Source organism: Myotis lucifugus, unplaced genomic scaffold (genome assembly GCF_000147115.1).
Source record: "Myotis lucifugus unplaced genomic scaffold, Myoluc2.0 scaffold_343, whole genome shotgun sequence".
Classification (NCBI taxonomy): Eukaryota; Metazoa; Chordata; class Mammalia; order Chiroptera; family Vespertilionidae; genus Myotis; species Myotis lucifugus.
Genome location: NW_005871391.1, coordinates 412559 through 438551, shown reverse-complemented (window position 1 = coordinate 438551; position 25993 = coordinate 412559). Strand labels below are relative to the sequence as shown.

Below are 25993 nucleotides of genomic sequence, written 5' to 3'. Positions count from 1 at the left end.
GGGGCCAGGGCATGGTGTGAAACCTGGGAGAAGGCTCTGGGTGTGTCCTGGCTGTGTCTCTTCTCTGAGCGAACCGGCATGTTCCCAGGGCCTCTGGGCCTCCGTGGAAAAGCAGGGTCCCTTCCCCCAGGTGTCTGACAAGTGAATCCCAGGCAGCCAGTATGAGCTGTCACCACTGATTCCCATCGGCAGCAGGAGTTGAGGCCAACAGGACACAGAGGTCAGTGGTCATGCTAAGTTAGCACAGAGAGCAGGTGACTCCTAAATCCAAAATGACCGCTTTCCTTGTGTTGGCTCCCAACGGCACAGGCAACAATGCACACCCATGTGGGGTGGCAGCCAACCTGAGACTGGCCTGCCTGGGCCCACACCGCCCCTCCCTCTCCCCTCATGACCTGCAGCCTTCTCAGTAGAGGAGAGCGAGCCCAGGAACCAGAGTCCTCGTTGGCACAGCAGCACTTATCTGGCCCTGTCATTGCACATTCGGGAGCCCCACCTGGCTCCTGGGGGCTTTGCTCACACTGAATAGAGAGTGCCAGCCCGAGGGCACGGCTGGCTCAAGGCAGCTGGAGCTTGACGGGGCTCAGGCCCGACGGTACCTCCCTCTGGCATCATCTGGGCCAAGGAGAAGGCCAGTCCTGGCTCCCAAGCAAGCTGTGCAGATATCAGGGAGCTCGAATTGGCAAGTCCAGCAAATATGGCCTGGATGCTTTATAGAAGGAAAAAAAAACCATCTCCCCAGGCGGCTTCATAATCTGCCTTGTAATGCAGATTTAGACAAGTTTTTACGAATGCACTTTTTAAAATAGGTCTTAATGGATCCTTTGCAGTAGTTACAGTCCATCGCGTAAATGCAAACAGAAGGCTTTTTGAAAACATGTATTATTGATCAGAAGGGCAGCAGCAATTAGAAGCCAGTGTGTCATATCATTCAATACACACTTCCTATGCAGCCCTGCTCGCATTCTCTCGTAACTTTCTGACAAATGATCCTGTCACTGGGAAGCCTTTCTTTCCCCTTTTGCTTCTGGAATCCGAGGAGGGCCGCTTAGCAGCGGGAGGCGAATGAAAAATTAAACTCACTATTACCATGTCCAAACCTACTCAGGACTTCTCCGTTTCAGACTGAAATGGCAAAACCTTCAGGTAAGATGAGTGATGCTTCTCCATGTGGTCCACGGCCGAAAATAAAGACAAACAAAACACTCGTGACAGGGCAGCAGCAGATCAGAGCTGGAGGCCCCGCGGGGAAGCTGCTTTGTGAGAAGGAAGCCGAGGCAGAGGGGAGGAGGGACTCAGCCAGGGTCCCCCGGGAGAGGTGCCACCTGGCCCCCCAATGTGCCCGATATTTTTGCTTTTCCCTCCCCAGTCATGGAACCTAAAAGGATCAACTAGCATAAACCTGAGGCTTATTTTTGCTCAAAAACTCATATGTGAGTCTATATTTCACTCAATCTGCACATTTCCCACTTGCTCTCCTTCTTGAAGAATTCATTTATTTAACGAACATTTGCTTGGCGCCGACCCTATTCCAGGTGCCATTTTCGGTGATGGAGATACTATAGTCAACAAAACAAAGCCGCTCTCCTGTGGTGCCTCTCACAGACGATCACCAACACAGGACACACATGTGCGTGCATCTGGAAGTGACCCAGTGGCGAGGGATGTAGGGCAGAGTGTCCCTCTGGGCTGGGTGCCCCGGACAGCTGACTTAGGGCAAAGAGGATGGAGCTGCAGGGACAGCACTGCCCTCCCTGGACATCCTGGGAAGCAGGAAGGAGGTGGAGGCGGGCCTTAGCGTTTCCCGCACCTTCCCTGCAGGGACAGGAGCCATGCTCTTCTCATGAGAGCAGCTCTCAGCAGACCCCCCACTCCCCACCCCTCTGGAAGCTGCAGCTCTGAGACGGTCGCAGCCACAGGGTCTGCGGGCAAATACTCTCTAGGTCAGCGGTTCTCAACCTGTGGGTCGAAACCCCTTTGGGGGTCGAACGACCCTTTCACAGGGGTCGCCTAAGACCATCGGAAAACACAGACATAATTACATATTGTTTTTGTGATGAATCACTATGCTTTAATTACGTTCAATTTGTAACAATGAAATTGGGGGTCACCAAAACATGAGGAACTGTATTAAGGGGTCGCGGCATTAGGAAGGTTGAGAACCACTGCTCTAGGTGGCCTTTGGAGCCAGAAGAACCTGCTGTGCAGTTGGAGTGCTGAGGAATAGGAAGCCCATTGACTTACTGCCCTGAAATGGCTTCTGAAGGTGCCTTGCCCAAGATGGCATGGGCTGCAGCTCCAGACACGATGTGCAACTTTCAGACCATCTCAGACTGGAGGTGCTGAGTCCGGGCACAGTGAACTGGCGGGGGGGGGGGGCACAGCTTGCCAGGGGGCAGGTGTAAAGTGTAGGGGCACAGCCTGGGTGGCTCCCCCAGGCCCCTGTGTTTGTAGACAGGGCCAGCAGCATGGTACTGACCTGCCCCCAACCCCGTTAGGCCCTGCACACCTAGTCCAGCTATTTCAGAATCCCCAGGGAGCTGGTCCCAGGTGCCCTCTCTGCTTCCTCTCCAGCAGCTCCGGAGGTGACTACCTGATCCTGCCCCACCCCCCCAGGGCTCCCACCCCCGCTGCAGACCCCTCACAGAGGCCAGATGGGGCCCCTTCCCTGCTTGCTGAGAAGTTGGCCAGTCTGGCCTTTCTCCCCTAGAGCAGTGCTATCTGATAGAATGTTCCCGATGATGGAAACATCCCACTCTGTGCTGTCCAGTGTGATGGCCACTACCCAAGTGTGGCTAGTGAACACGAAATGTGGCTAGTGTGACCGAGGAACTGAATCTTTAATTTACTGACTTCACAATAATGTAAACTTAAATAGCCACACGGGGCTAGCATACTTACCGGGCAGTGAGGTTTAAGAGACAACCCCCAGACTCTCCCTGGAGCTCCTGAAGAAGCGAGAGCAGAGAACCCAAAGGTGCCAGCCCCAGGCGTGGCTACTGCTGGCCCAGTGGGCTCTGACCCAGCAGCTTTCACCCTGTGCCAGACTTCCTGGTGGTCTGAGGATCCAGGGCCCCAGGGAGAAGGGTGGTGTCCCTGGGGTATACTCTGGGCACCCACCCCACTTGCCCTTGGGACCCTTCTGTTCCTCTGCTGGCCCAGGTCCAGGCCTGGCCCTGCTTCCTGAAATCCCTGCCCCCTTCAGGCGGAGGGAGTGCAACTCAGCAGGCCAGGGCCCTCCTCTCAGGGGCCTCTTTGGAGAGGGCTGATGAGTCCTGCATATTAAGATGCAGTGATGAAAGGCTGTCAGGGGACTCTGTGCAGCGGCCTGAGACCCAGGGGCCTAGTTGCTAATGCTGGGAGCTCAGCACTGGGCCCCAGCCCCTCTCCACAACCCTCATCCCTCTGCTCTTGAGGCTCCCCCTGCACCCCCCCCCCCGCCCCCGTCCTCCAATGGCGCAGACTTCCCACCTGCTCCCTGGCCATTGGCTTCCAGCAGCTGTTCCTTCTGCCCAGAAAGCTCTTCCCGCCTCCTCCTGCCCCTTTCTGTTGTTCAACTCCTACTCATCACTCAGAAATGTCAGTTCCAAGGCACCCACTTCCCAATCCAAGTCCAAAGCTCCGTGAGACACGCCAGGGTGCTCGTGTGCCTCCTGGCCTGGCTGCTGGATTTCCGTCCGAGTCTTTGGGGACCGGAGAGGATGCCGAGTGCTGTCCAACGTCTCGCAGCGAGAAATGGCCCTCCAGGGAGAGAGGATCGCCTGGGCCAAGGCAAAGCGGGGCGCCCAGGGCCCCAGCCGGGGCAGTTCCAGGCCCTCGGTGGAGACCCACGTGCATGCCCTCATGCCCCTCTGTGCCCCTTCTTCGTTGGGGCTGCCTCCCTCAGAGAACAAGATGCCCAGATAAATCATGTGAGGCCTGACATTTGGAGCCTTTGCGTTTGAGACCAAACACAGATGCCCTTTAGATAAATTCCTTTCTGAGAAGTGTTGCGCAGAAGTTTATGACTTTAATAGGTTTTTAGTGTAAGACAAGCATCAGGAAGTGTTTTGTTGAGAGACTTTCTCTTAAAAGCTCAGACTTCTTTTCCCTCTGGCCTTTTAAACATGAGGATACAAGGATCTCAGCGCCGGAACATTCTCCCCCGCGTTCCCTGGGGATCTGCCCTGGCCTGGGATTGCTCCAATGCAGGATGTTCCAGAAGGTTCTGGAGACCTCAGTCCCGAAGGCCAGCAGAGGTCGGGGGGTGGGGTGGGGGTCTCTCAAAAGCTGATATGGAAGCTCAGAAGGATCCTCCGCACTCAGAGCAGCTCCCCTGCCCTCCCAGTCCCCCTGAGCAGAGCCTGGTGGCCTCGGGGCTGAGAAGGGCTCTGAGGAGGATGCGGTGCTTCCAGAGGCGGGACCTTTGCAAAGTCCCCATGCTGAAGGCCAGGAGCGTGCAGCAGCTGAGCTCACTGCGGGCCCCGCGCCAGAGCGAGGAGACACGAAGAGAAGGTCAGATGCAATCATGTCTGGAAGCTTCCCCTTTCCAGCTTCCAGGCGGGCTCCCACCTGCTTATCTTGGGCTCTGTCTGCCCAGGTCCTCCCACAAGCCCTGGGTCCTGCCGCCAGCCTCTGCTCAGCTCTGGCCTGGACACCAAACGGCCACATGTTCCACTAGCCCCGTGTTCTGCTCTGTTCTTAGCTCCCACTTTCCCCCTACCCAGGACCGGGGCTTTGTTGTAAGGGGAGAGATGCCTCCTTCGAATGGCAACTTATCTTCTAACTAGAGGCCCAGTGCACGAAATTTGTGCACTCGTATGGGGGGGCTCCCCTCAGTCCGGCCTCTCGAAGTCTGGGAGCCCTCGGGGGATGTCTGACTGCTGTGGAGGTGGGAGAGGCTTCTGCCACTGCCGCTGCACTCGCTAGCCGTGAGCCTGGCTTCTGGCTGAGCAGCACTCCCCCTGTCGGAGTGCACTGACCACCAGGGGGCAGCTCCTACATTGAGCATCTGCCCCCTGAAGGTCAGTTGCATCATAGCAACTGGTCGTTCCACCATTGAGCCAAAACCAGCTCTTCAACATCCCTCAAGGGGTCCCAGGTTGCAAGAGGGTGCAGGCCAGGCATAGGGACCCCTCTGGTGCACGATTGGGGCCAAGGAGGGATGCGGGAGGTTGGCCAGTCAGTGAGGGACTGCAGGAGGGCTCCAGAGTGTGTCTGGCCCATCTCACTCAATCCCAATCAGCTAGACCCCAGCAGCAAGCTAACCTACCGGTCAGAGTGTCTGCCCCCTGGTGGTCAGTGCACGTCATAGCAAGCGGTTGAGTGACCTTAGCATATCATTAGCATATTACGCTTTGATTGGTTGAACAGCTGACCAGACAACCGGACACTTGGCATATTAGGCTTTTATTATATAGGATGAGGCCAGCACCAAAGAGCTACAGCCCACATGGTCTGTGCTGTGGCTCGGGGCCACGTGGGAGTGGAGGGGGTCCCTGGCCAAACTTGTCTTCCCAGCAAAGTGGGTGTGGGAGAGGAGGTGGCACGGAGAGCCCAGGGAGGAGCAGGAGGGGCTACTGTGGAGACCCAGGATCTGGTTCACAGAAAAGATACAGGAGGAATGGTGGTGTGGGCTCCAAGGACACGGGCTGGCCTCCTCCTTGCACAGCTTTGTGATGAGCGCTGAGTGGGGGAAATCCGGAGAGAAGGGGCCCAGACAGGATAGGACATTAGACAGGAATGTCTAATCAACCAATGCACCAAGACTCAATGACAGAGACCTCCCCTAAAGTTCCTGACTGCAAGAGAGAGATAAAGCCCTCAAGACATAGGACCCAGGGCACGAGCGCTCTCCCTCCTGGAGCATTCCCATGCCTTCCCCTCATCCTCTTCTTCTCCCACAGGCACACGGCTCCTAACCTCTAAGGGGCCCCACAAGACTTGCAACCGGGGGAGCAATGGGCAGTGGCAGCTCTTCCGGGCTAGCCCCCTTCTCCTGACTCCCCGTGAGCTAAAGCAGCCCTGCCCAGCCTCCCCTGTTGCTTCCACTATGGGAAGGCCCTCCTTGTTTCACTGTCCCCAGCTTTAATAAACGTCCCCTCGCCTGACTGGTGTGGCTCAGTGGTTGAGCATTGACCCATGAATCAGAAGATTATGGTTCGATTCCCGGTCAGGGCACATGCCTAGGTTGCTGTCTCATCCCCAGTTAGGGGGCATGCAGGAGGAAGCCAATCAACGATTCTCTCATCATTGATGTTTCTCTTTCTGTCTCCCTCTCCCTTCCTCTCTGAAATCAATAAAAATATATTTAAAATTAAGTAAATGTCCCTCAAAGTAAAAAAACAAACAAACTCAATGTTGATTGCAGGAGGGGCCTCACCTTTCGCCAGGTGACGTCTGTGGATGCCTGGAGCCGTTTTCAGCAGCTCCAGCTGCTGTGATGGAGAAACTCGGCCTCGGCTTTTCCGTTCCTGTGGATACTCTGCCCTCCCACCCTGCCCCTCCATCTTCACCCTGAGCCGTGGTCCTCGGGGGCCGGCTCAGACCTTCCCCAGCTCCTCTCCCGAGGAGTGCGGTATCTTCCCGAACAGGAGCTGTGTGGGAGCCGGATCCAGTGTGGTCAGCGGGCCCGGTCACTTTACCTCGCTGTCTCAGGCAGTGGATGCTGGGAGGCCTGGACCTGGGTGCCCCTGCCCCAACCCAAGGGCCTGCCCCTACCCCCTCCCTCACTGCCCCTCCCACCGTCCCCGTTCAGCCCTGGGACTTGCCAAGACCCTCACCAGGAGTCTGCGATCTTCTAAAGCAGTGGTTCTCAACCTTCCTAATGCCGAGACCCCTTAATACAGTTCCTCATGTTGTGGTGACCCCCAATTTCATTGTTACAAATTGAACATAATTAAAGAATCGTGATTAATCACAAAAATAATATGTAATTATATATGTGTTTTCCGATGGTCTTAGGAGACACCTGTGAAAGGATTGTTCGACCCCCAAAGGGGTCGAGACCCACAGGTTGAGAACCGCTGTTAAAGCATCCTCCTGCTTTGTGATTCATTTCCTTGGGGCACCCAGACGCGTGATTGCGGCTGCTTCCTTGTTCCATTCACAACAACCTTCTCTTGTTTATTCACAGTGTGTCTTAGGAGCAGCTGCTCACAAGCTGAACGCAGCCCATCAACTATGAACCGTCTTTGGGGCTCTCATGACCTTGCCTGCGTGGGGGGAGGGGGACAACTCCTTTTCTTTCCCAGGCTGATACCCAGGCTGGGGGGAGGTGTTGATTGGTGACCTATGTGCACCCATAATTTATCAGCATTCTCTAAATCCTAAAGGTTTGGGGTTTAATTACACATGTCTGACTCCTGGGAGAAAGTACAAGTGAGGCCACTCTGGAAGGCAAACCTTTGCAGGCCCAAATCTTCTCTCCTAGAAAAAGAGGCAGGCCTGGCACAGGTGGGCTCGAGTGACAACAGCTCACCGATGTCGGCTGTGGAGAACCCACCTATGGGCAGCCCTGGACTGAAGCCTGTCACTCATTCAGGGTCACAGTCCCTGCCCCGTGCGAGCAGTGGCCCATTTTACAGGTGAGGTCACTGAGGCACCAGCCCCATACCACGCTAGCAGAGGCTGGTCAAACACGGTCGGAGCCTGCCCCCAGGCCTTTCTCTGGGTGCGGGGTGGGGTGAGAGACTCCACTTGGAACAGGTTCGCAGGGGCTGCTGCTGCTGCTGCTGCTTCCACTGTGGGATCCGCTGCCCAGAGCAGGTGAGAGAGAGAAAGGCAGGGGCTCAGGGTGGAAGGTGCCCACCAGCTTCACCCTCCAGCCAGCGCCTCGCCCGCAGCACACCTCCCGTCCTCGTCTGTATGTGCTCCCTGTTCCCAGCCTTCATCGCCCGGACTCATGCCCAGGGCCCTGGCTTTGCTGGGAGCCCACCCGGAGCTCCCTGCTGCTCTCCTCTGCAGGGACCCACCTGGGTCGCAGGCAGTTCTCAGACTCCTCCTAAGACCCATTTCCTCAGCTGGGCCCCTTGCATGAGGCTCAGACCCCGCAGAGTCCACTGCAGGGCCCAGGCCCTCACTGCGCAGGCCCACAGGATGGCCATTCCCATGATCCAGCCGAATTCAACCCAAGATCTGTGACCGGGCCCGTGTACCGCACTGAGCGCCAGGGACTGTACAGCAGGCGCGTTTCTCTTGTATGCAGAGCAGGACAGCTGTCGCCATCGTCCCCACAACTGCCTGCTCAGCTCTAGGGGCCTGGTGTCCGCAAGCCGTGGTCAGGAAAAGGCCGACTCAGGACCTGTGTGTGGCCAGCAGGGGCCTGAGAAAGCTGAAGGCAGAGGGGACGCCATGGGGAGGCCAGGGGACCTGTGTCCTTAGTTGGGGCCCCCAGGCCCCTCACAGCATGCACAGGTGCCAGGGCAGCGGCGGCTGTGACTCTGGCTGACCTGTACATTGCTGTTTGCCAAGACTGAGCCTTGGAGCAAAGGGATTGTCCATCTTCAATGGCAACCAAGCAGCCCGAGGAAGCACCGCTCTGAACGACTGATGCTCAATGAGATAGGCACGGCTCGGAAATGTGTCCTGGCAGATGGAGAGGAGCTAGCAGTCAGTGCAATGGAAATGACTCTGGTCTGCCCTGGCCGGGTGGCTCAGTTGGTTGGAGGCTTGTCCCGTACACCAGAAAGGACGTCTAAGGGATGCCACCACCGTCCCTGGTTACATACCTCCGACAGTGATTACGCTCTGTGCTGCAGGGCTCGGTCGGCATAATCGACAGGGATGAGAAATGACTCCCATGCCTGCCCATGGGGCTGCCTGGAAGCTACTGGGAGCAGGGAGTCCATCTGAGCCCACCCAGTTTCCTTCCCCCCTTCACCTGTCTCTGTGGTGAGCTCCAGGCCATTGCCAACAAGATTTCGAAGGCCTGAGCCATGGCACTGTCTCAGCCGGCCTCACCCCTGTGCCCGCCTCTGCGGGGCTGCAGAAGGTGGTCAGGAAAGAGGCCAGGGCAGGCTGGGTCAGGCACTGCCCGAGACCAGAGCAGCGAGACCCCGGCGCTGGGGGAGCCTCCTGGCTGTAAAAAACCACACACACCCCTGTCTTTGCTCTGGACAACGGCTGCTCCCCACTCCTGGTCTGGGTGAAACCCGCCTAAGCCAGCATGGAGTCCCTCCGTTCCTGATTTGGGATCCTCTGCTCCCTTCAAGGAGATGTAGGTCCAAGGCCTTGCTGGCCAGTGCCTGGGGGATGCTCTGCAGGGCGCTTCCAGCTGGGGCTCGTGCGCAGAAGCAGGTGGGCCCCGTGTGGTGGCAGCTCTGGCCTTCCCGCTGGGCCAGGTGAGCCAGGGGAGCGGCCAGCACTGGCTCTCCTCTGCACGAGGGCTGTGCTCGCTCATTCTGTCTCTCATCCTCCAAACCCCCACCCCACCCACCCTGGTGCCCACGTTGCACCTGGGCAGGATGGACAGTGGGTGGGCAGGCGGAGTCAGGGCCAGCGGGCCTGGCTGCCTGGGCGGTGTCTGCCCTGGACCTGTCCCCGGGGAAGGAACACATTGTCATCTGTCCCTCGATATGGAGACCCCGGAGGAGACCAAGGCAAGGCGGGCAGAGCCTTTATTCCCAGCCCCTCCCTGTCAAGTCCCCACCTCCCTGGGGTCCCTCTTCATCAGCCATACTCTCTGTCAGGTCTGGAGTTCCGGCAGCTGCAGCGGGCAAGGACCAGCCTCGCCGCGCCAGCCTCTCCCCATGTCCTGTCCAGCCCTCTGCCCTCCGGGTGTGCCTCTGCTTCTCTTGGGCTCTGACCACACAGCCCCCGAGGAGACTCCTGAGCGATCAGCAGTGGAGAAACTTGGCAGGGTCGGCTCCTGCTGTTGCTGACCCCTAGATGCGGTGCCCTGCCCCGAGCGCCAAGACAGCAGCCGTGTGATCTCCGCACAGCTGTCCCGCCCACCCTGCCGTCCTGGGCCCTGAAGCCAGGCAAGGCCCCCTGGCAATCCCAGGATCGAGAGGCCCCGAGGGACCATCTGTTCTCAGCCTCATCAGACAGACAGAGAAACGGAGGCCCCAGAGAGACGGGTCAAGGCCACAGAGCAAAGCAGTGCCCTGTGCCCTCTGCCTATCGGGCTGGCTGCAGGGCTGCCTGTGACGCTGACCTGGACGCCGTAGAGTCATGCTGACTTACCGAGGAGATAAACATAGACCGGCTGTTACTCTTTACACTGTGCCCCAGGCTGAGCAGGTCTCCCCAAACCCACACTGCAGTCCTGACTCCAGGACCTCAGCAGGTGACCCTAGTTGGAGATGGGTCTTTACAGGTGCAATCGAGTGAAAATAAGGCCTTTGGGTGGCCCCTGATCCAATATGACTGGGGTTTTTAGACCAAAGGGAAATTCGGACTCAGAGGAAGAGGATGTGAAGATAGGAGCCGAGGAGGGACCACCCTCAGGGCCCTCAGAGGAACCGGCATTTCAGACTTCCAGCCTCCAGGCCTGTGAGGCAGGACACTCCTCTTGTTTAAGCCACCCAGGTGGTACCTTGTGGCGGCCGTGGGAAACTAACGTAGACTGCAAAGAAGTTCATGATAATGAACTTAGAGCACTGTTAGTTTTGTTTGCTTTTTTAAAAAAAATATTTTTATTGATTTCAGAGAGGAAGGGAGAGGGAAGAGAGAGATAGGAACATCAATGATGAGAGAGAATCATTGATCGGCTGCCTCCTGCACGCCTCCTACTAGGGATTGAGCCCACAACCCAGGCATGTGCCCTGACTGGGAATTGAACCGTGACCTCCTGGTTCATAAGTCAACGCTCAACCACTGAGCCACGCCAGCCGGGCTTGTTTGCTTTTTTATTTTGAGTGTGTGTGTGTGTGGGGGGGAGATGGTGTTTCAGATATTTTTTGTGCTTTTAATTTTTTAGTTTTTAGGGATCCACACATCAGAATGTATTGATTAACGATAAGAGGTTTAGCAGGAGATGCTGATGGGGAAGGCAGCCTGGTGCATTCTAGGGGCAGTGGCCCTTATGGGAGGTGGTCCTGAGGTTGCTGGGATGGAGGTCAGATTCGCGGGAGGCCAGAGTGAAGAAGAGAGCCACCGCCCACATCGGGGTGAACTTTCCTGTCTCCACTGATGACAGTGACCTTGACGAGGACCCCCTTGGTACCCCAACTAAGGCACCTCCCTCCAGTCGGAGCTGGGGATGGAGGGCTTGCTGGCCCTTTTCCATGACAGGTAGTATTATGTGAGTAGGAAGGGTTTCCTGGGCATTGCTGTGCAGGCGTGATCATATGATATGCATGTTAAATAAAATCACCCACTCTCACTTGGTGAAGCTTATTCCAGGGCCTCGCGGCGTGTTGATGCTGCTTTGACCCACCCTGGTCAGTGCCAGAGTTTGTGCTCACGGCAGCCCCGTTCTGCTGCTTTCCTGCGGAGACTTAAAGAAAGCAATTTCCCCACAGGCCCAACCTCAGCTTGCTGTGAGTTCAACAGAGGGATTCAGATACCTCCCAACCTTTGGGAAAAGGACCAAATACTCAACTCTGAAGGCTAGTGCCTAGCATTTCGCTACCAGGAGTACATTTCCCATTAAATAGTAAACCTAAGACCAGGCTTTTGGCCGTGAGACTCCTCTCGTCCTGCTCACAGCAGGTCCCGGTGAATGTGGCTCTGAACCCTTCCTTCTTGCCGACCCAGGACAAGCAGCCCACAGGGTCCTCGGCCGGCCATCTGTGGAGTGAGTGCTGCATCCCTGGGACAGGGAGCTCCAGGGAAGGCTGGGACCACCCTGGGCCCTGTTCTACTGCTGAATAACACTACCCACAAACCGAGGGTCTGAAAGCAATGCCATCATTTCCTCTGCTCACAAGTCTGCACTTTTGGCTTGGACAGCGCTCAGCTGGGACAGCTCGTCTCTGCTCCACTCCACTGAGCTGAGGGCGGCCTGTGGGCAGGGCTGTGGTTGGTGCTGGCTGTCAGCCCAGACCTGCGATCTTCCCGGGAGCTACCAGCCAGGGCACAGACATGCCCCTGTAGAGTCTGGGCTTCCTTACGGCATGGTGGTCAAGTCACATCACCTGTGACCGAGCCTCAGCAGTCCCCTGCGTCCTTGACCTTGTTCTGTTCTTCGTGGCATCAGAAGGCCGGCCCAGTCTCAAGGGGTGGGAATAATAGAATCCACCATCGTGTGGATGGGAGATTCGGGAAGAGCATGGGGGGCAGGAATGCTGCTGTCATTTTTGGAAAGTGCAATCTGCCACGCTATGGGTCAGAGGTCACACCCAGGAGTCTGGGTCAAGGGGGCAGGCTCCAGTTAGGACTCACCACCAGGAGTTAGAGACACCGTCCACAATGCCTCCCCACTGCGGCTGAAGCGGGTCTTAGAGTCAGTCCTCCACGAGGCACGTCTGTGCTCCCCTCTGGCCTTGCTGCCCATCAGCACAGAGACCACCGTGATTGCCTGTCAGGGCTCAGCCGAGGCCCCAGCATGCACCAGTGTCTGCCCTGGAGGTGCCTCGTGCAGGTTGCAGGTCAGGAGCTGCTCCGATGTTTCAGCGCTTGTGCAGGGGTCTTCCCCTCCCTGCTCCCCCTCCGCCCTGGCCTTCCCTGCCCCACTGAGGGGTCCAGACTCAAGGCTCAGTGGTAGTGAATGTCCCAAGCTTTGCAGAGGGCTCAAGAGTGCGAGGGCAAAGGGGACAAAGGGACGCAGTTTGACCCAGTTTATTGTCAAGAGGAGCAAAGAAGTAGGGCAGCAGCTGAAGGGCAAAGTGAGTCCAACATAGGTGGGAGTAACTGTGTTCGGACCCAAAGGGACTGTCTGGCTAGATGGGGAGGGGGGTGGAGGGTGGTGGCAGTGGGGTGCAGGGGTGCAGGGGTAGGAGAGCAAGCAGCCGCTGCCGCTGTCAGGGAGGGGAGGGAGACTGCCCTGGGGCCAGGGATCCTCGGGAAGCCCAGAGGTGCAGGGCCCTGACATTCCGCCGTGCTGGCGAGCAGGTGACCCTGGGGTGACCGAGAGCACGGAGCCGAGCCGGAACACTGCACTCGGAACTTCCTGGCTTGGACGAGGTTCAGCCTTTAATCTTAGGTTGCATTTAGAGCTTGTTTCATGTGGTTTGTGAGAAGCAGGGGGAAGGGGCTGATAAGCCTTACAGAGAGAGGAGAGGAGAGGCAACCGAGACACCCTGACTGACCAGTGTAGGGCTCCGGGGGAAGGGCTGTCAGTCCTGCTGACGGTGCAGCATCCTGAGCTGCAAGGCCAGGCTCAGGCCCAGGCTCCGCTGTGGTTTCAGGCAAGGCCTGGCCTTCCCAAGCCTCCATCCTTCATCTGGCAAATCGAGTAGCCTCATGGGCCGTGTGAGGGAGAGAAGGGAGGCCCGTAGTGGGCAAGGACTTCGTACAGGTGAGTCCTTGCATCAGGTGAGGGACAAGGTGGCACTCACAGGACAGGGGAGTGCCCTCAATAGCCAAGCATTGCTGTGTTGGGGCTAAATCACTAGGAAAGTGGCCACTTGCCCCTGAACTGGAAAACCCTCGTTTGACACACCATCTGCTTCCTTCCTCCTCATCTGGGCCCAGGAGGACTTGCCGCCTCTCAGGGGCCAAGAGCACGGGTTGTAGGAGCAGGACCTATGGGCTGGGTGCCTCAGCAATTTGAATTTTTCTTCTTTTCTGGCGTCTTGGGACTCATACTATTTCCTTCACGGATGCAAATGTGTCCCAAGTGCACTTCCCCAAACTCAGAAGGAACGAACCGCCTCTCCTCCGAGGCCTGGGACTGTGGCCGAGGCCCTCCTGCCTGGCTCGGGGCTAGTCCCCGGGCACCGCGATGAGTGAGCCAGAGGAGTCCGCCTTGAACACCTACCGAGGAGAGCAGCCGGGAAGCATCCGATCCGTCCGGCTCCACTGAGGGGGAGCTGGGGCCCAGAGGAGGCACCCCGTTGCTGGGCAGGCGGGGAGTCCTGTCCACATCCCGCCTCCTCCTGCAGGGGTCTCAGACCAGGCTCAGTTCTGGGAAGCGGCCAGGAGTTTGGGCTTCAGCCAGGAGTTGGTATTTGTTAAAAGACAGGAAAAAGGTGAAACTGCTATCAAGAGGGTGGATCTGGGGTCTGAGTTCACCGAGGGGTCTCAGGAACTAGATACCATCAGCCCGGCCTGCCCAGCGGACATGAAGCGGGGCTGTGGGTCACACATGGGAGCTGCCAGCCCCAGAGCTCCTGAGAGTCCAGAGATGGAAAAGCAGTTAAGAGTCCAGGAGGAAATGAGCAGAGGAGCCCTGCCAACCCGAAGCTGGCAGCCACGCCCTTCCAGCCACAGAGCTGGCGGAGTCTGGGAGGTGGATTTGGGGCCTGGAGGCCCTGGTTGGTCTGCACAGCTCTCAGTCTTGCTAAGTCCCCGAGAGAACGTGAGATTTCTGCTGAGAAAAGGTTGTTTGGTGAACTCCGTCACCCACGCCCAGTTCACTAAAACACGGTCCCACAGATTTTCCTTTAACGGGATAAAGAAAATAGTGGTGGGCTCTGCGAGGTTATTCCCAAACTCCTTTCCCTTGCAATCTGCACTTTTATAAAAAAATAGATTTTTATTGATTTCAGAGAGGAAGGGAGAGGGAGAGAGTGATAGAAACATCAATGATGAGAGAAAATCATTGATTGGCTGCCTCCTGCACGCCCCAGACTGGGGATTGAGCCCGCAACCTGGACATGTGCCCTTGATTGGAATCGAACCAGACACCCTTCAGTCCACAGGCTGACACTCTATCCACTGAGCCTAACCAGCTACGGCGTGATCTGCACTTCTGATGTAAAAAAGGTAACTATTTTCCCAGCCTGTCTGAACTAAGTGTGGTCAGATGGCACAGTTCTGGTGAATGAGACACAATTGACAGACATCTAGGGCAGTGGTCAGCAAACTGCGGCTCACGAGCCACATGCGGCTCTTTGGCTCCTTGAGTGTGGCTCTTCCAAAAAATACCGACTTCTGCGCAGGGGCCACGAAGTTTCAATCGAGATGTACGTGCGCGCCCGCACGTGGTATTTTGTGGAAAAGCCACACTCAAGGGGCCAAAGAGCCACATGTGGCTCACCAGCTGCAGTTTGCCGACCACTGATCTAGGGGGTTCTGGTAAGGCTTCTTTTTCTCAATAAAAGAGCCAAGTGTGGCTGGTGCTTCCAGTTTTCTTTCCATTTCCCTCTTCCCACCTGGAAGGTGCATGTGATGCCGGGAGGTGGGGCAGCCATGTTGCAGCACCGAGGCAGCACGCATGAAAGGGAGGCTAAGCATGTGCTGAGACAAGGCCCCTGTGGTCGAGCTGCTGAACCTGCGCCAGCTGCTTTCCACTGTGGGCCTCTTGTGAACTGAGGCAAAACAAAACCTACCTGTTTAAGCTGCCGTGTTTAGAATTTTTGTAGCCGAAAGCATTCCTAGCCAGTGCACACCACCATGGCAGACTACCAGCCCGCGGCACCCCTAGCACTGAGGCCCCAGCTGCATCCCCGTTACACTGAAGATAGGACACTGTCTCCTATGAAGTCTTGACTCCTGTGAAGGGGCCCCACACGCTGTCCCAGCCTCAGGCTCTCAGAGATTCCAGATGTCAGCTCCCCAGCTCAGGCCCTGGCTCCCCACTCCCCTTTTGAAGGTAACTGGCTCTCCTGGAGTGGTGCATGGAGCCACTGTCACTGCTGGGAAGGAGAATAATGCAAACGGTGTTTTTTGAGTGCTCACTACATGCCAGCTCCTAGCCTAAGCATTTGACATGTTTACCCATTTGATCTTCCAACAACCCTATGGAGGGCATTTTTCAGGTGTCAGAGAGGTGGGGGGAACTTGCTCAAGTTGAGCCACCTGGATTTAGAAAGCCTGGCCCCAGGACCAGCCCTCCTGATCTATGCAGTACTCTCCAGCTACCCCAAAGGCCAGGAGGTGGGAAGAGCAGCCGTGTCTGAGCCCTCTTGTCCCGAGTCTCATAGACATCACATTTCCTTCTCCGTGCACCACCCTAGGGGAGCCAGTTACCTTCGGGAGGGGGGTGGGAGCAAGGGCCTGAGCTGGGGAGCGGACACCCGGAATCTCTGAGAGCCTGAGGCTGGGGATAAGGATTCGGGCCCCTTCACAGGAGCCAAGACTTTGGGCAAGGCCTTCCTCAGCTCCAGGGCACGTGCGAGGGAACACTGCTGAGATTTTCTCCTCTTCTTCCTGTTTCCGAAGCTGATTAACCCCACTGCGATAAGATCATTTTATTATTATTTTCAAAGCTGCTTTAGTATTCAACAATATGGTGAGTCTCATAGGCTGGGGAGCCAGCTGGCTGCCTCATCTGCACCTACTATCTCTGCATGTTCTCTCTTTTTTTAATTACAAAAGAAATACATGGGTGCTATAAAATTCTCAAATAGTTCAGAAATGTATGAAATCAAAACTATAATTTTCTGCTCTCATATTTTCAGCTGACTCCCCCCGCCTCCCCCCCCCCCCCCACACACACTCCTCTACAATTCTAAGGGATAGCGTTGCCTAGGAGGCTGGGGGGGTGTCCCACACAAACACACTCACCTATGTAAGAGGCACACATCTTATTTGAAATAAAACAAATCAGCCTATACATAGCATTCTGTGAGTTGCTTCTTCTCCAATAATAATTTATAGACTTAAAAAAATCTGGCTTATTGTTTTCAACATATGCCGAGTGTTCTTTAGGAAGGAAGTGCTATGGTTTCTTCAGCTCACCTTGTGTGAATTGTCACTGTGCTTGTTTCTGATGTGTTGCTTTTGTGCACTGTGTGCTAGTTTGGGTTGAAGAGATTCCTACAAGTGGCATGGCCGTGCCCACGTGCGCACATAACAGTGCCTGACAGGTGTGGCCAAATGTCATTTCTCAACGCTGCACCAGTCACTCTGCCACTGACGGAGAACAAGCGTGCTCGCTACCCATGCCGTCCTTAATCTTGGCTACTTCCTTCTTTAACAATTTTGCAAACACCTCAGTGACATCATAATGCCCCAATCTTGGTTTCTACTGTCTCCACTAAAAGGAACCAGAGACCAGGGCTCCTTAGAGAAATGACTGATCCTGGGGCTGGTGCAGGGAACAAAAAGTGAGCTTAGAACAGTCTGCTGTGACAAAAAGTAAGGAAATACTCAGAGAATGAGGGGGACATGTCAAAGGGATGCAGGAGCCCACGTGTAGGGGCCCTCATTGACCAAACTGGGCCATTTTGAGCATCAAAATAAATACAGTAATGAATTATAACCATTGAAATTAAATCTCCACAAGCTTCTAACAATACCAAATAAATAAAAAGAAAAGGAAAAGCTTTTCTTTGTAGTAGAATGTTAGCTAATAAATGCAGGTGAAGTTTTTAAAATGTCATTATTTGGCAACAATTACAATAATTGGTTTAGACAAGAATCATCAGCAGATGATAAATTTGTAGGGGAAAGTCTGAACAGGAGCCGTGGAGTCACAGTCTCAAAGTATCTTCCCACAAAAGTGCTTGTTTATTACAAAAGAAAATAGCAACTTTACAATTGAGAAGGCTTAACCAAACAATCACCTTGAAGACCATCAGCGATGAACAAGCTCCTGCGTCGGTCAACACCTCGGATCACAGGACCTGAGCCTCTGCTGCCTCCTGCTTATTCTCAAAAGAAACATTCAGGCCAGAAACCTACAACCAAGACCACTCTACACAGCAAGACTATCTTTTAAAATTGAAGGGGAAACAATACGCAGCGCCGCAGAGCCTCAGTTGGCCTCGGATAGCCGGTTCCCTGCCGTTTCCACCTCAGGACCCGGGGTCTGGTGCGGAGAGCCCTTTGTCCTGGGAAACGGGGTGCGGCCAGAAAGGGGGCCACCACACGCCCTTCACGCAATGCATGTTCGTGGGGAACCTGGCACTAAACCATTGGTAGACAACGTGCTTCTGGGTCAGGGTTTCGTATGTAGCAGAGCAGTTCCCTCACTGCAATCTGTTGAAAGTCAGCCCTCAACACAAGGGTTTGTAAACAACAAAAAACAAAAACGCAAAGAAAAAAAATTGAAGGGGAAAAAATTAGCTTCACAGACCAGAAAAAGCTAAAGGAGTTCATTCATCAAAAGATATAGGGTAGTTGAATGGATAAGAAAAGAAGACCAATACACATGCTGTCTACAAGAGACCCACCTCAGAATGAAAGATACACATAGACTGAAAGAAAAGAAATGGAAAAATATTTCATTCAAGTGGAAATAAAAAGCTGGTTTAGCAATACTTGTATCAGACTAAATAGACTTTAAACAAAGAATATAATAACATACAAAGAAAGACATTATCTATACTAATAAAAGGGTAATATGCTAATTAGACCAGATGTCATTTTGGACATCCTTCCAGACAAAGCCACAGTGGCAGGGGCCAAGGCAGAGGTGGTTAGGTGTGATCAGGCCAGCAGGGGAGAGCAATTAGGGGGCAATCAGGCCAGCAGAGGAGCATGGTTAGGAGCGATCAGGCCAACAGGGGAGAGTGGTTAGGGGCAATCAGGCAGGCAGGCGAGCGGTTAGGGGTGACCAGGCAGGCAGACAGAGGGGTTAGGGGCGATCAGGCAGGCAGGCAGAAGGGTTAGGGGCAATCAGGCAGGCAGGCAAGTGGTTAGGGGAGATGAGGCAGGCAGACAGGTGAGCAGTTAGGAGCCAGTGGTCCCAGATTGTGAGAGGGAGGCTCAATCCCTGGGCCTAAACTGGCAGTTGGACATCCCCCGAGGGGGTCCTGCATTGCAAAAGGGTGCAGGCCAGGCTGAGGGACACACCCTCCATGCACAAATTTCGTGCACCAGGCCTCTAGTGGTAGAAGAAAGTTGACACTGATGCAATTGTTATCTGTTAGTCATGCTTTAATATATTTTTCAAAGTTGTACTTTAGTTTTGTCAGCTGTCCTGACAGTGCTGTTAGTAATCATGTTTCCAGTCCAGGACCATGTGTTGCATCTGACTGTCATGACCCAGGAGTCTCCTGTAATCTGAAACAGCCGGCACCTTTCTTTGCTTGGATGACATGGACATTTTTGAAGGGAACTGTCTGGCTACTCTGTGGATAAACTCAGTTAGAACTTAAAGAGATGGTAAATATAAAAAAAGAACAGAAACCACCAAAAAGAACTAGTCAGAAATGTAGAATACAATATCTGGAATGAAGAATATACTAGAAGCAATCAACAGCAGACTAGATGAAGCAGAGGAATGAATCAGTGATTTGGAAGACAAGGTAGCAGAAAACACCCAATTAGCTCCCTTTTAAGCAACTAACTGTCTTTTTCTTGCTGCTTTCAAGAGTCTCTCTTTGCCTTTAACCTTTGCCATTTTTATTATGATATGTCTCTGTATGGGCTTCTTTGGGTTCATCTTTTTGGGACTCTCTGTGCTTTCTGAATGTGTGTGTGTGTGTGTGTGTGTGTGTGTGTGTCTTTTTTCTTCACCAGGTTAGGAAAGTTTTCATCCATTATTTCTTCAAATAAGTTCTCTATCCTTGCTCTATCTCTTCTTCTTTTGGTATCCCTAGTGTGAATATTGTTGTTTCATGTTATCCCAGAGTTTCCTTGGAAAATCCTTATTTAAAATTTTTTTCTCTTTTTGCAGTTCTAATTGGGTGTTTTCTGCTACCTTGTCTTCCAAATCACTGATTCAGTCCTACATTTCTGACTGGTTCTTTTTGGTGGTTTCTGTTCTTTTTTTATATTTACCTGGATTGTGAGACGGTGCAGGCCAGGCTGAGGGACCCCACTGGTGCACAAATTTGTGCACTGGGCCTCTAGTATAATATATTTTGAAATTGGGTAGACTGACTTCTTTCACTTTATTTTTCTTTTTCAAAATTGTTTTAACTATTCTAGTTCTTTTTCTTTTCTATATGCATTTTAGAATACTCATATATATCTACAAAAATCATGCTGAGAGTTTTATAGGAGTTGTGTTAGACATATATGCTAATTTAGGGAAATTGACATTTTTAGTATGTGAACATGGTATGTCTCTCTATTTATTTAGATCTTTGATCTTTTTCATTAGTATTGTATAGGTTTTAGCATAACAAATTTTGTTAGATTTACACTTAAGTATTTCATTTTTTGAGTGATGCTAATTTTGATGTATTTCTCACGTTTTTCAGTTTATCTCTTTGTATAGTATTAAATTATAGTATATACATAATTTATCAGTCTCCTGGTGTCATTGTTTTGCCAGTTTGATTGAAGTACAGAAATCTCAAGTACAGAAATCTCACCCTTGTTTGTCCTTTACCCTTTCTCACATATAACATAGTTGTTTTTACTATTTCCTCCTTCTACATTTAGACAGTGATATAATTTTTGCTTCAACCATCAAACATCATTTAGAAAACTCAAGAGAAGAAGGAAATTCTGGTGTATTTACTTATATTTTTGTTTGCCACAGTGCTTGTCCTTCCTGATGTTTCAAGCTTTCTTCTCTTATTACTTATTTTCTCTGTAGAGAAATTCCTTTAGCCATTTGTTTAGGGTAGGTCAGCTATTGACAAATTCTCTCAGTTTCCCTTCATCTGAGAATGAGATTTTCATTGGGAGAGTCTGGGTTATAGTTTTTTTCTTTTAACATTTGAAAAATACTATGCCATTTCCTGCTAACTTTCATGGTCTTGATAAAAAAAATCCACTGTCATTTGAATGGGTCATTTCTCTCTAACAGCTTTCAAGATTTATTTCTTTACCTTTATGTTTCAGAAATTTAATTTATCATGTGTCTTGGCATGGATTTCTATGGTTTTATTACTTAGCTTCTTATATCTGCAGGTTTATGACTTTTGCCAAATTTGGAAAGTTCTCAACCCTTTTTTCTTTGAGTACTTGTCAACCCACCCTCTTTTTCTTTTCTTTCTCAGACTAGAATGACAGGAATGTTAGAGCTTTTGTTATATTCCCTCAGGTCCCTGAGGTTCTGTTCTTTTTTGTTTTGTTTTGTTTTGTTCATTCTATTTCCCTCTGTTGTTCAGTTGGGTGATTTCTATTTTAGCTACCAATTCACTGACTCTCCATCCACTTATTTCAGTTATTGTATTTTTCAGTTCTGAAATTTTATTTTGGTTCTTTATTATATTTTTTTCTGAAACATTCTATTTTTCTATTTGTTTCAAGCATATTTCTAATTTCTTAGTGGTAATTCCAGCTTGGTCCTAGGAGGAGATGAGTGTAATTCCTACTCATTTTTATGATGGCTGCTATGACATTTTCGTCAGATAATTCTAATATCTCTGTCATCTCAATGTCAGCATCTATTGAATTTCCATTTTTATTTTCTTTATGATTCCCCTGGTTCTTGGTATGGCTGGTAAGTCTCGGAAGAAACCTGGACATTTTCATATTACGTTATGAGTCTAGATTTTATTTAAGCCTTTGGATTGGCTGGGCCTTGGCGACACTGCTCTGGCGGGGAAAATGCAGCAGCCCCTCCTTACAACCAGGTAGAATCAGGAGCTCAGGTTCCTCACTCAGCCTCTGTGGACACCTGAGGTGGGGTGGGAGATCCTCATTCCTGCTGGGGGGCGGGGAGTTCCAGTTTCCATGTGGTACTCACCAACACAGCTGGCGGGGATAGAAGTCCCATCTCCACACTGGCCTTCTCTGACACTCCCTTGGAGGGGTGCGTGGCACTTTGTCAAGGCCTCGCAAAGGCAGAAGTCTAGGACTTGGCTGGCATGGGTGTGGCTGGAGCCACAGTTTTTTTTCTGTGATTCTTGGTTGGAGTAGAAAGATTATTGTCTAAAATTTCCTGTCTTCCTAGGCTGTCCCTTTTTGTACTGTAGCCAGGCAGAGCTGGCTTTTTTGGTGCTTTTTGGTCTGTGTGCATTGGGCTTCCTGGCTTGCTGCCTCTTCCACCCCAAGTCTGGGATCTATGAGGCAAAAAGAAAACCCAGAGAATCCACCAAAGTGCTGTCCCTTGGGTCCTGGGCCCAGAGCCAGTTTGCCTTGCTCACTTTACCGTTTTGAGTCTTTTTACATTTGTTTTACATATAATTTCCAGGGTTTTGAGTTATGCTTATGGGAGGAGCAATGGCACGCGTTCAGATTTTTGTCTTCTCATTGAGAACATGCATATGTATTCATAGAGCTTGTCCAGCATTGTCTTGAGGTTATTTGAATATAAATTTACCATTCTGTAACTGCATCTATCATTACATAATTCAAATTTTAACTAGAATGCTTTTTTCACATTTTATTTTTTAATTACAGTTGACTTTTAATATTATTTGGTATTAGTTTTAGGCATATAGCATAGTGGTTAGACAATCATATCCTTTTCAAAGTGTTCCCCTGATATTTCAAGTACTCACCTGCCACTATGTATAGTTATTACAATATTATTGACTATAGTCCCTATGCTGTACTTTACATCCCAAGACTATTTTGTAACTGCCAATTTGTACTTCTTAATTCCTTCACCTTTTCACCTAGCCCCCCAACCACCCATCTTCCCCTCTGACAACCATCATGTTCTCTGTATCTGTAAGTCTGTTTTATTTTGTTTGTTTGTTTATTTTGTTTTTCAGGTTCCACATATAGGTGAAACCATATGGTATTCATCTGACTTATTTCACTTAGCACAATATCTTCTAGGTCCGCCCATTCAGTCACAAGTGGAAAAGCTTTGAAGTTGATAGACTTTGAAGCTTATGTTTTTATTATTAAATTTCTACTTTTATTTCATTGCTAGAGAGAGTAGCCTTAGGAATATTTGATTTTTGAAATTCACTGGAAATTTCTTTGAGCATTAATATATGATACTTGTGCATGACACAGATATGAATTCGTGCTGCTTAGCAAAATTTTATCATATATGTGATTAAGGTTACATTAATTCAATTTCTTCATATTTTTTTCTCTTTGGTGTCTCTTATCTACGAATTTCAGAAAAATATGTCCTAAAATTTCCCACTGTCATTGTGAATTTCATGATTTGAGTCAATGAAGCTGACTGTGAAGCTTTGTTATTATATAACATAATATATATGATATAACATGTATGACTATTATGGTTCCCTGGTAGACTGTAGTTTTCATTAATACGAATTACACTTTTGATTACTTTCAATGCTTTTTTACCTTGATTTTAATTTTTTTTGAAATTTAAATGGAGGTGCCTACCTTTTTGGTAACATTTATCAAGTATCAAGTATACTTTTTTTATTCCTATATTTTCAATCTTTTGTGTAATATATTTTATCTATGAATCTTGTAAACAGCATATAGATGGAATTTGTTTTAACTTAGTCTAAGTTCCTTTATTTATTTAACATTTTAAATTGATTTTAGAGAAAGCAGTAGGGAAAGAGAAACATCGATGTGAGAGAGAAATATCGATTGGCTACCTCCTGTACATATCCTGACCAGGGATCGAACCCACAACCTGGGTATGTGCCCTGACTGGGAATTAAATCCACCTCATTTCAGTGCACGGGATGATGCTCCAACCAACTGAACACACTGGCCAGGGCTGAGTTCATTTATTAACAGTGGAATTTATTGTGAAGTTTGATAGGATTATACTCATTTTTGCCATCGTATTTTATGTTTTCTACTTACCATGCTTTCTTATTTTCTCGCCAGGTCTTCCTTTTTATAGTCATTATTTAACCTCACTAGGACCTAACATCCATTTTACCCATTTTTCACCACACTGCTACTATCAAGGGTCCTCAAACTTTTTAAACAGGGGGCCAGTTCACTGTCCCTCAGACCGTTGGAGGGCCGGACTATAGTTTAAAAAAAAAACTATGAACAAATTCCTATGCACACTGCACATATCTTATTTTGAAGTAAAAAAACAAAGCGGGAACAAATACAATATTTGTATTTGCATGTGGCCAGCTGGCCGTAGTTTGAGGACCCCTGGTTTATGTCCTCATTTCTCTTCTATGCCCTTGCTCATGGCAAAGTCCCACCCACCTCTGCCTACCTGTGTCTGTGCACAAGTAGGCAGAGACTAACAGGCTGAAGAAAAGTCCATGGTCATGCAGCTGGTTCCACTTCAGATACATGGTCATCAACCTCAAGGGGCTCGCAGAGTTGCCTGGCAGTCTCACCCTCCTCCACATTGCCAGGCAGCTATTTTATGCCTTCTCCTCTGTACTTGAGAGGCCATGGTCTCAGCAGACGCTATATCTCTTGCTTTGTGTATATTTCACAAAGAAAACAGAAGCAATTGTTAGAGTAAGTCCATCAGCTGCACTCACCTCTACCCACCTACAAATGTTGCTTAAAATAACTCCAGATTTGCTTCTGTGGATAAACTGTCTTTGCTCCTTGTGCTCCAGATCCAACGTCTCAGGCTTACTCAAGGATGTTTCTCCAGTTAATCTCACCTGCATCATCAATTTTCCCTTTCCACTGGGCATGTCCTAAAAACCATACAAAGCAGATAATTACTTCTCACTACTTAAAGATAACCCTCTCTTGACCTTCCTTGAACTTCTAGCTCCTATACAACCTCTCTTCTTTCCCATAGAGTAAGATTATTCAATAATCACTTTTGCTTTAACCCCCCACTGCCATTAAAGTTGCTCCCGTCAAGATTGCCAATGCCTTCATCTTTTAAACACAATGGCCAACTCTTAGTCCTTATCTTACATGACCTTACAGCCGCATTTGACACTCCCTCCTCCTGGCTTTTTTCCCCCCATTTTTTTTTCTGGTTCTTCTCATCTTCCTGCCTCTTATTGTGGATGTGCCCCAAAATTCAGTGCTTGCCCGTCTTATCTTTTCCATCTACATTCCCTCCCTTGGGTTATTTTATCCAGGCCTTTAAATACAGACGCTCCAAATATGTATTTCTAGCTCAGACTTTCCCCCAAATCCTAGTCTTACTCGTCTGCAATATCTAAAGCCATCATAACCTTAATGTGTTCAAAGTTTAATTCTTAGTCTTTCTCCCCAGGTCTGTTTCTTCCATATCCTTCCTCACTTCAGTAAATAGAAGCTCCATTGGTTCAGTCATTCAAGTCACACACACAGCCTGTATTACTTATCTATTGCTATGTAAAAAGTCACCCCCAAATTTAGCAGTTTAAGACAAGCATTTCTATAAGTCAGGCGTGGCTTAACTGGAAAGTTCTTGTTCAAGGTCTCTTGAAGGATGCAGTTGAGCTGTTGGCTGGAGTTCAGTCTCATCTGAAGGCTCAACTGTAGGAGGATCCACTTCCAAGCTCCCTCATGTGACATCTCAGCTCCTTACTGGCTGCGGCCAGACTTCAGTTCCTCACCACTTGGGCCTCTCCATTAGCTGCCTGAGTGTTCTGATGGCATGATGGCTGGGTTCTCCCAGGCAAGTGATCAGAAGTGGGAGCAGCCGACACAGAAGCCACAGTCTTTTTATAGCCTAACCTTGGAAGTGACATATCATCCTTTCTGCCATGTTCTATTCTCTAGAAGTGAGTCACTGAGTCCAGCCTGCATTTGAAGGGCAGGGATGGTACAGGTGTGACTACCAGGACACATGGGAGCCAGTTCAGAGCTGCCTCCCACACAGCCCATACCCAGTCTGTCCACAAACCCTACCACGTCTGTTTTAACCTCATATCCTCTACTCCCCACCTCATTCACTCTATTTCAGCCACAGGACCTCCTTGCTGCACCAGTCAAACCCCCACCACAGAGGTTTTGTGCTTCTGTTCCCTCTGCCTAGGATTCTCTTCCCTCTGATCCACAGCATTTGCTACCTCCCCTCCTTCAGTCCTCTTCTGACCACTCTGTTTAAAACTGCAAACTTGTCCTAGCTGGTTTGCTCAGGTTAGAGTGTGGGCCTGTGGACTGAAGGGTCTCAGGTTTGATTCCCATCAAGGGCACCTACCTCGGTTGCAGGCTCGATCCCCGGCCCAGGTCAGGACACGTGTGGGAGGCAACCAGTCACTGTGTCTCTCTCACATTGATGTGTCTCTGTCTCTGTCTCTCCCAATCCCTCTCATTTTCTCTAAAAATAATTTTAAAAAAAATAATGGAAAAAAATACCCTCAGG

The 25993-nt window shown here is 50.8% G+C and overlaps 1 protein-coding gene across 1 annotated transcript in view; it reads right to left on the bottom strand.

Annotated features, from left to right (window-relative positions):
- Window positions 1-24020, bottom strand: part of RET (ret proto-oncogene) — a 72550-nt gene extending 48530 nt beyond the window's left edge. The window contains 1 exon segment of the mRNA XM_023764702.1: window positions 23939-24020. Coding sequence (XP_023620470.1) covers window positions 23939-24020 — 82 coding nt within the window.
- Between the last annotated feature and the right edge of the window lie 1973 nt (window positions 24021-25993).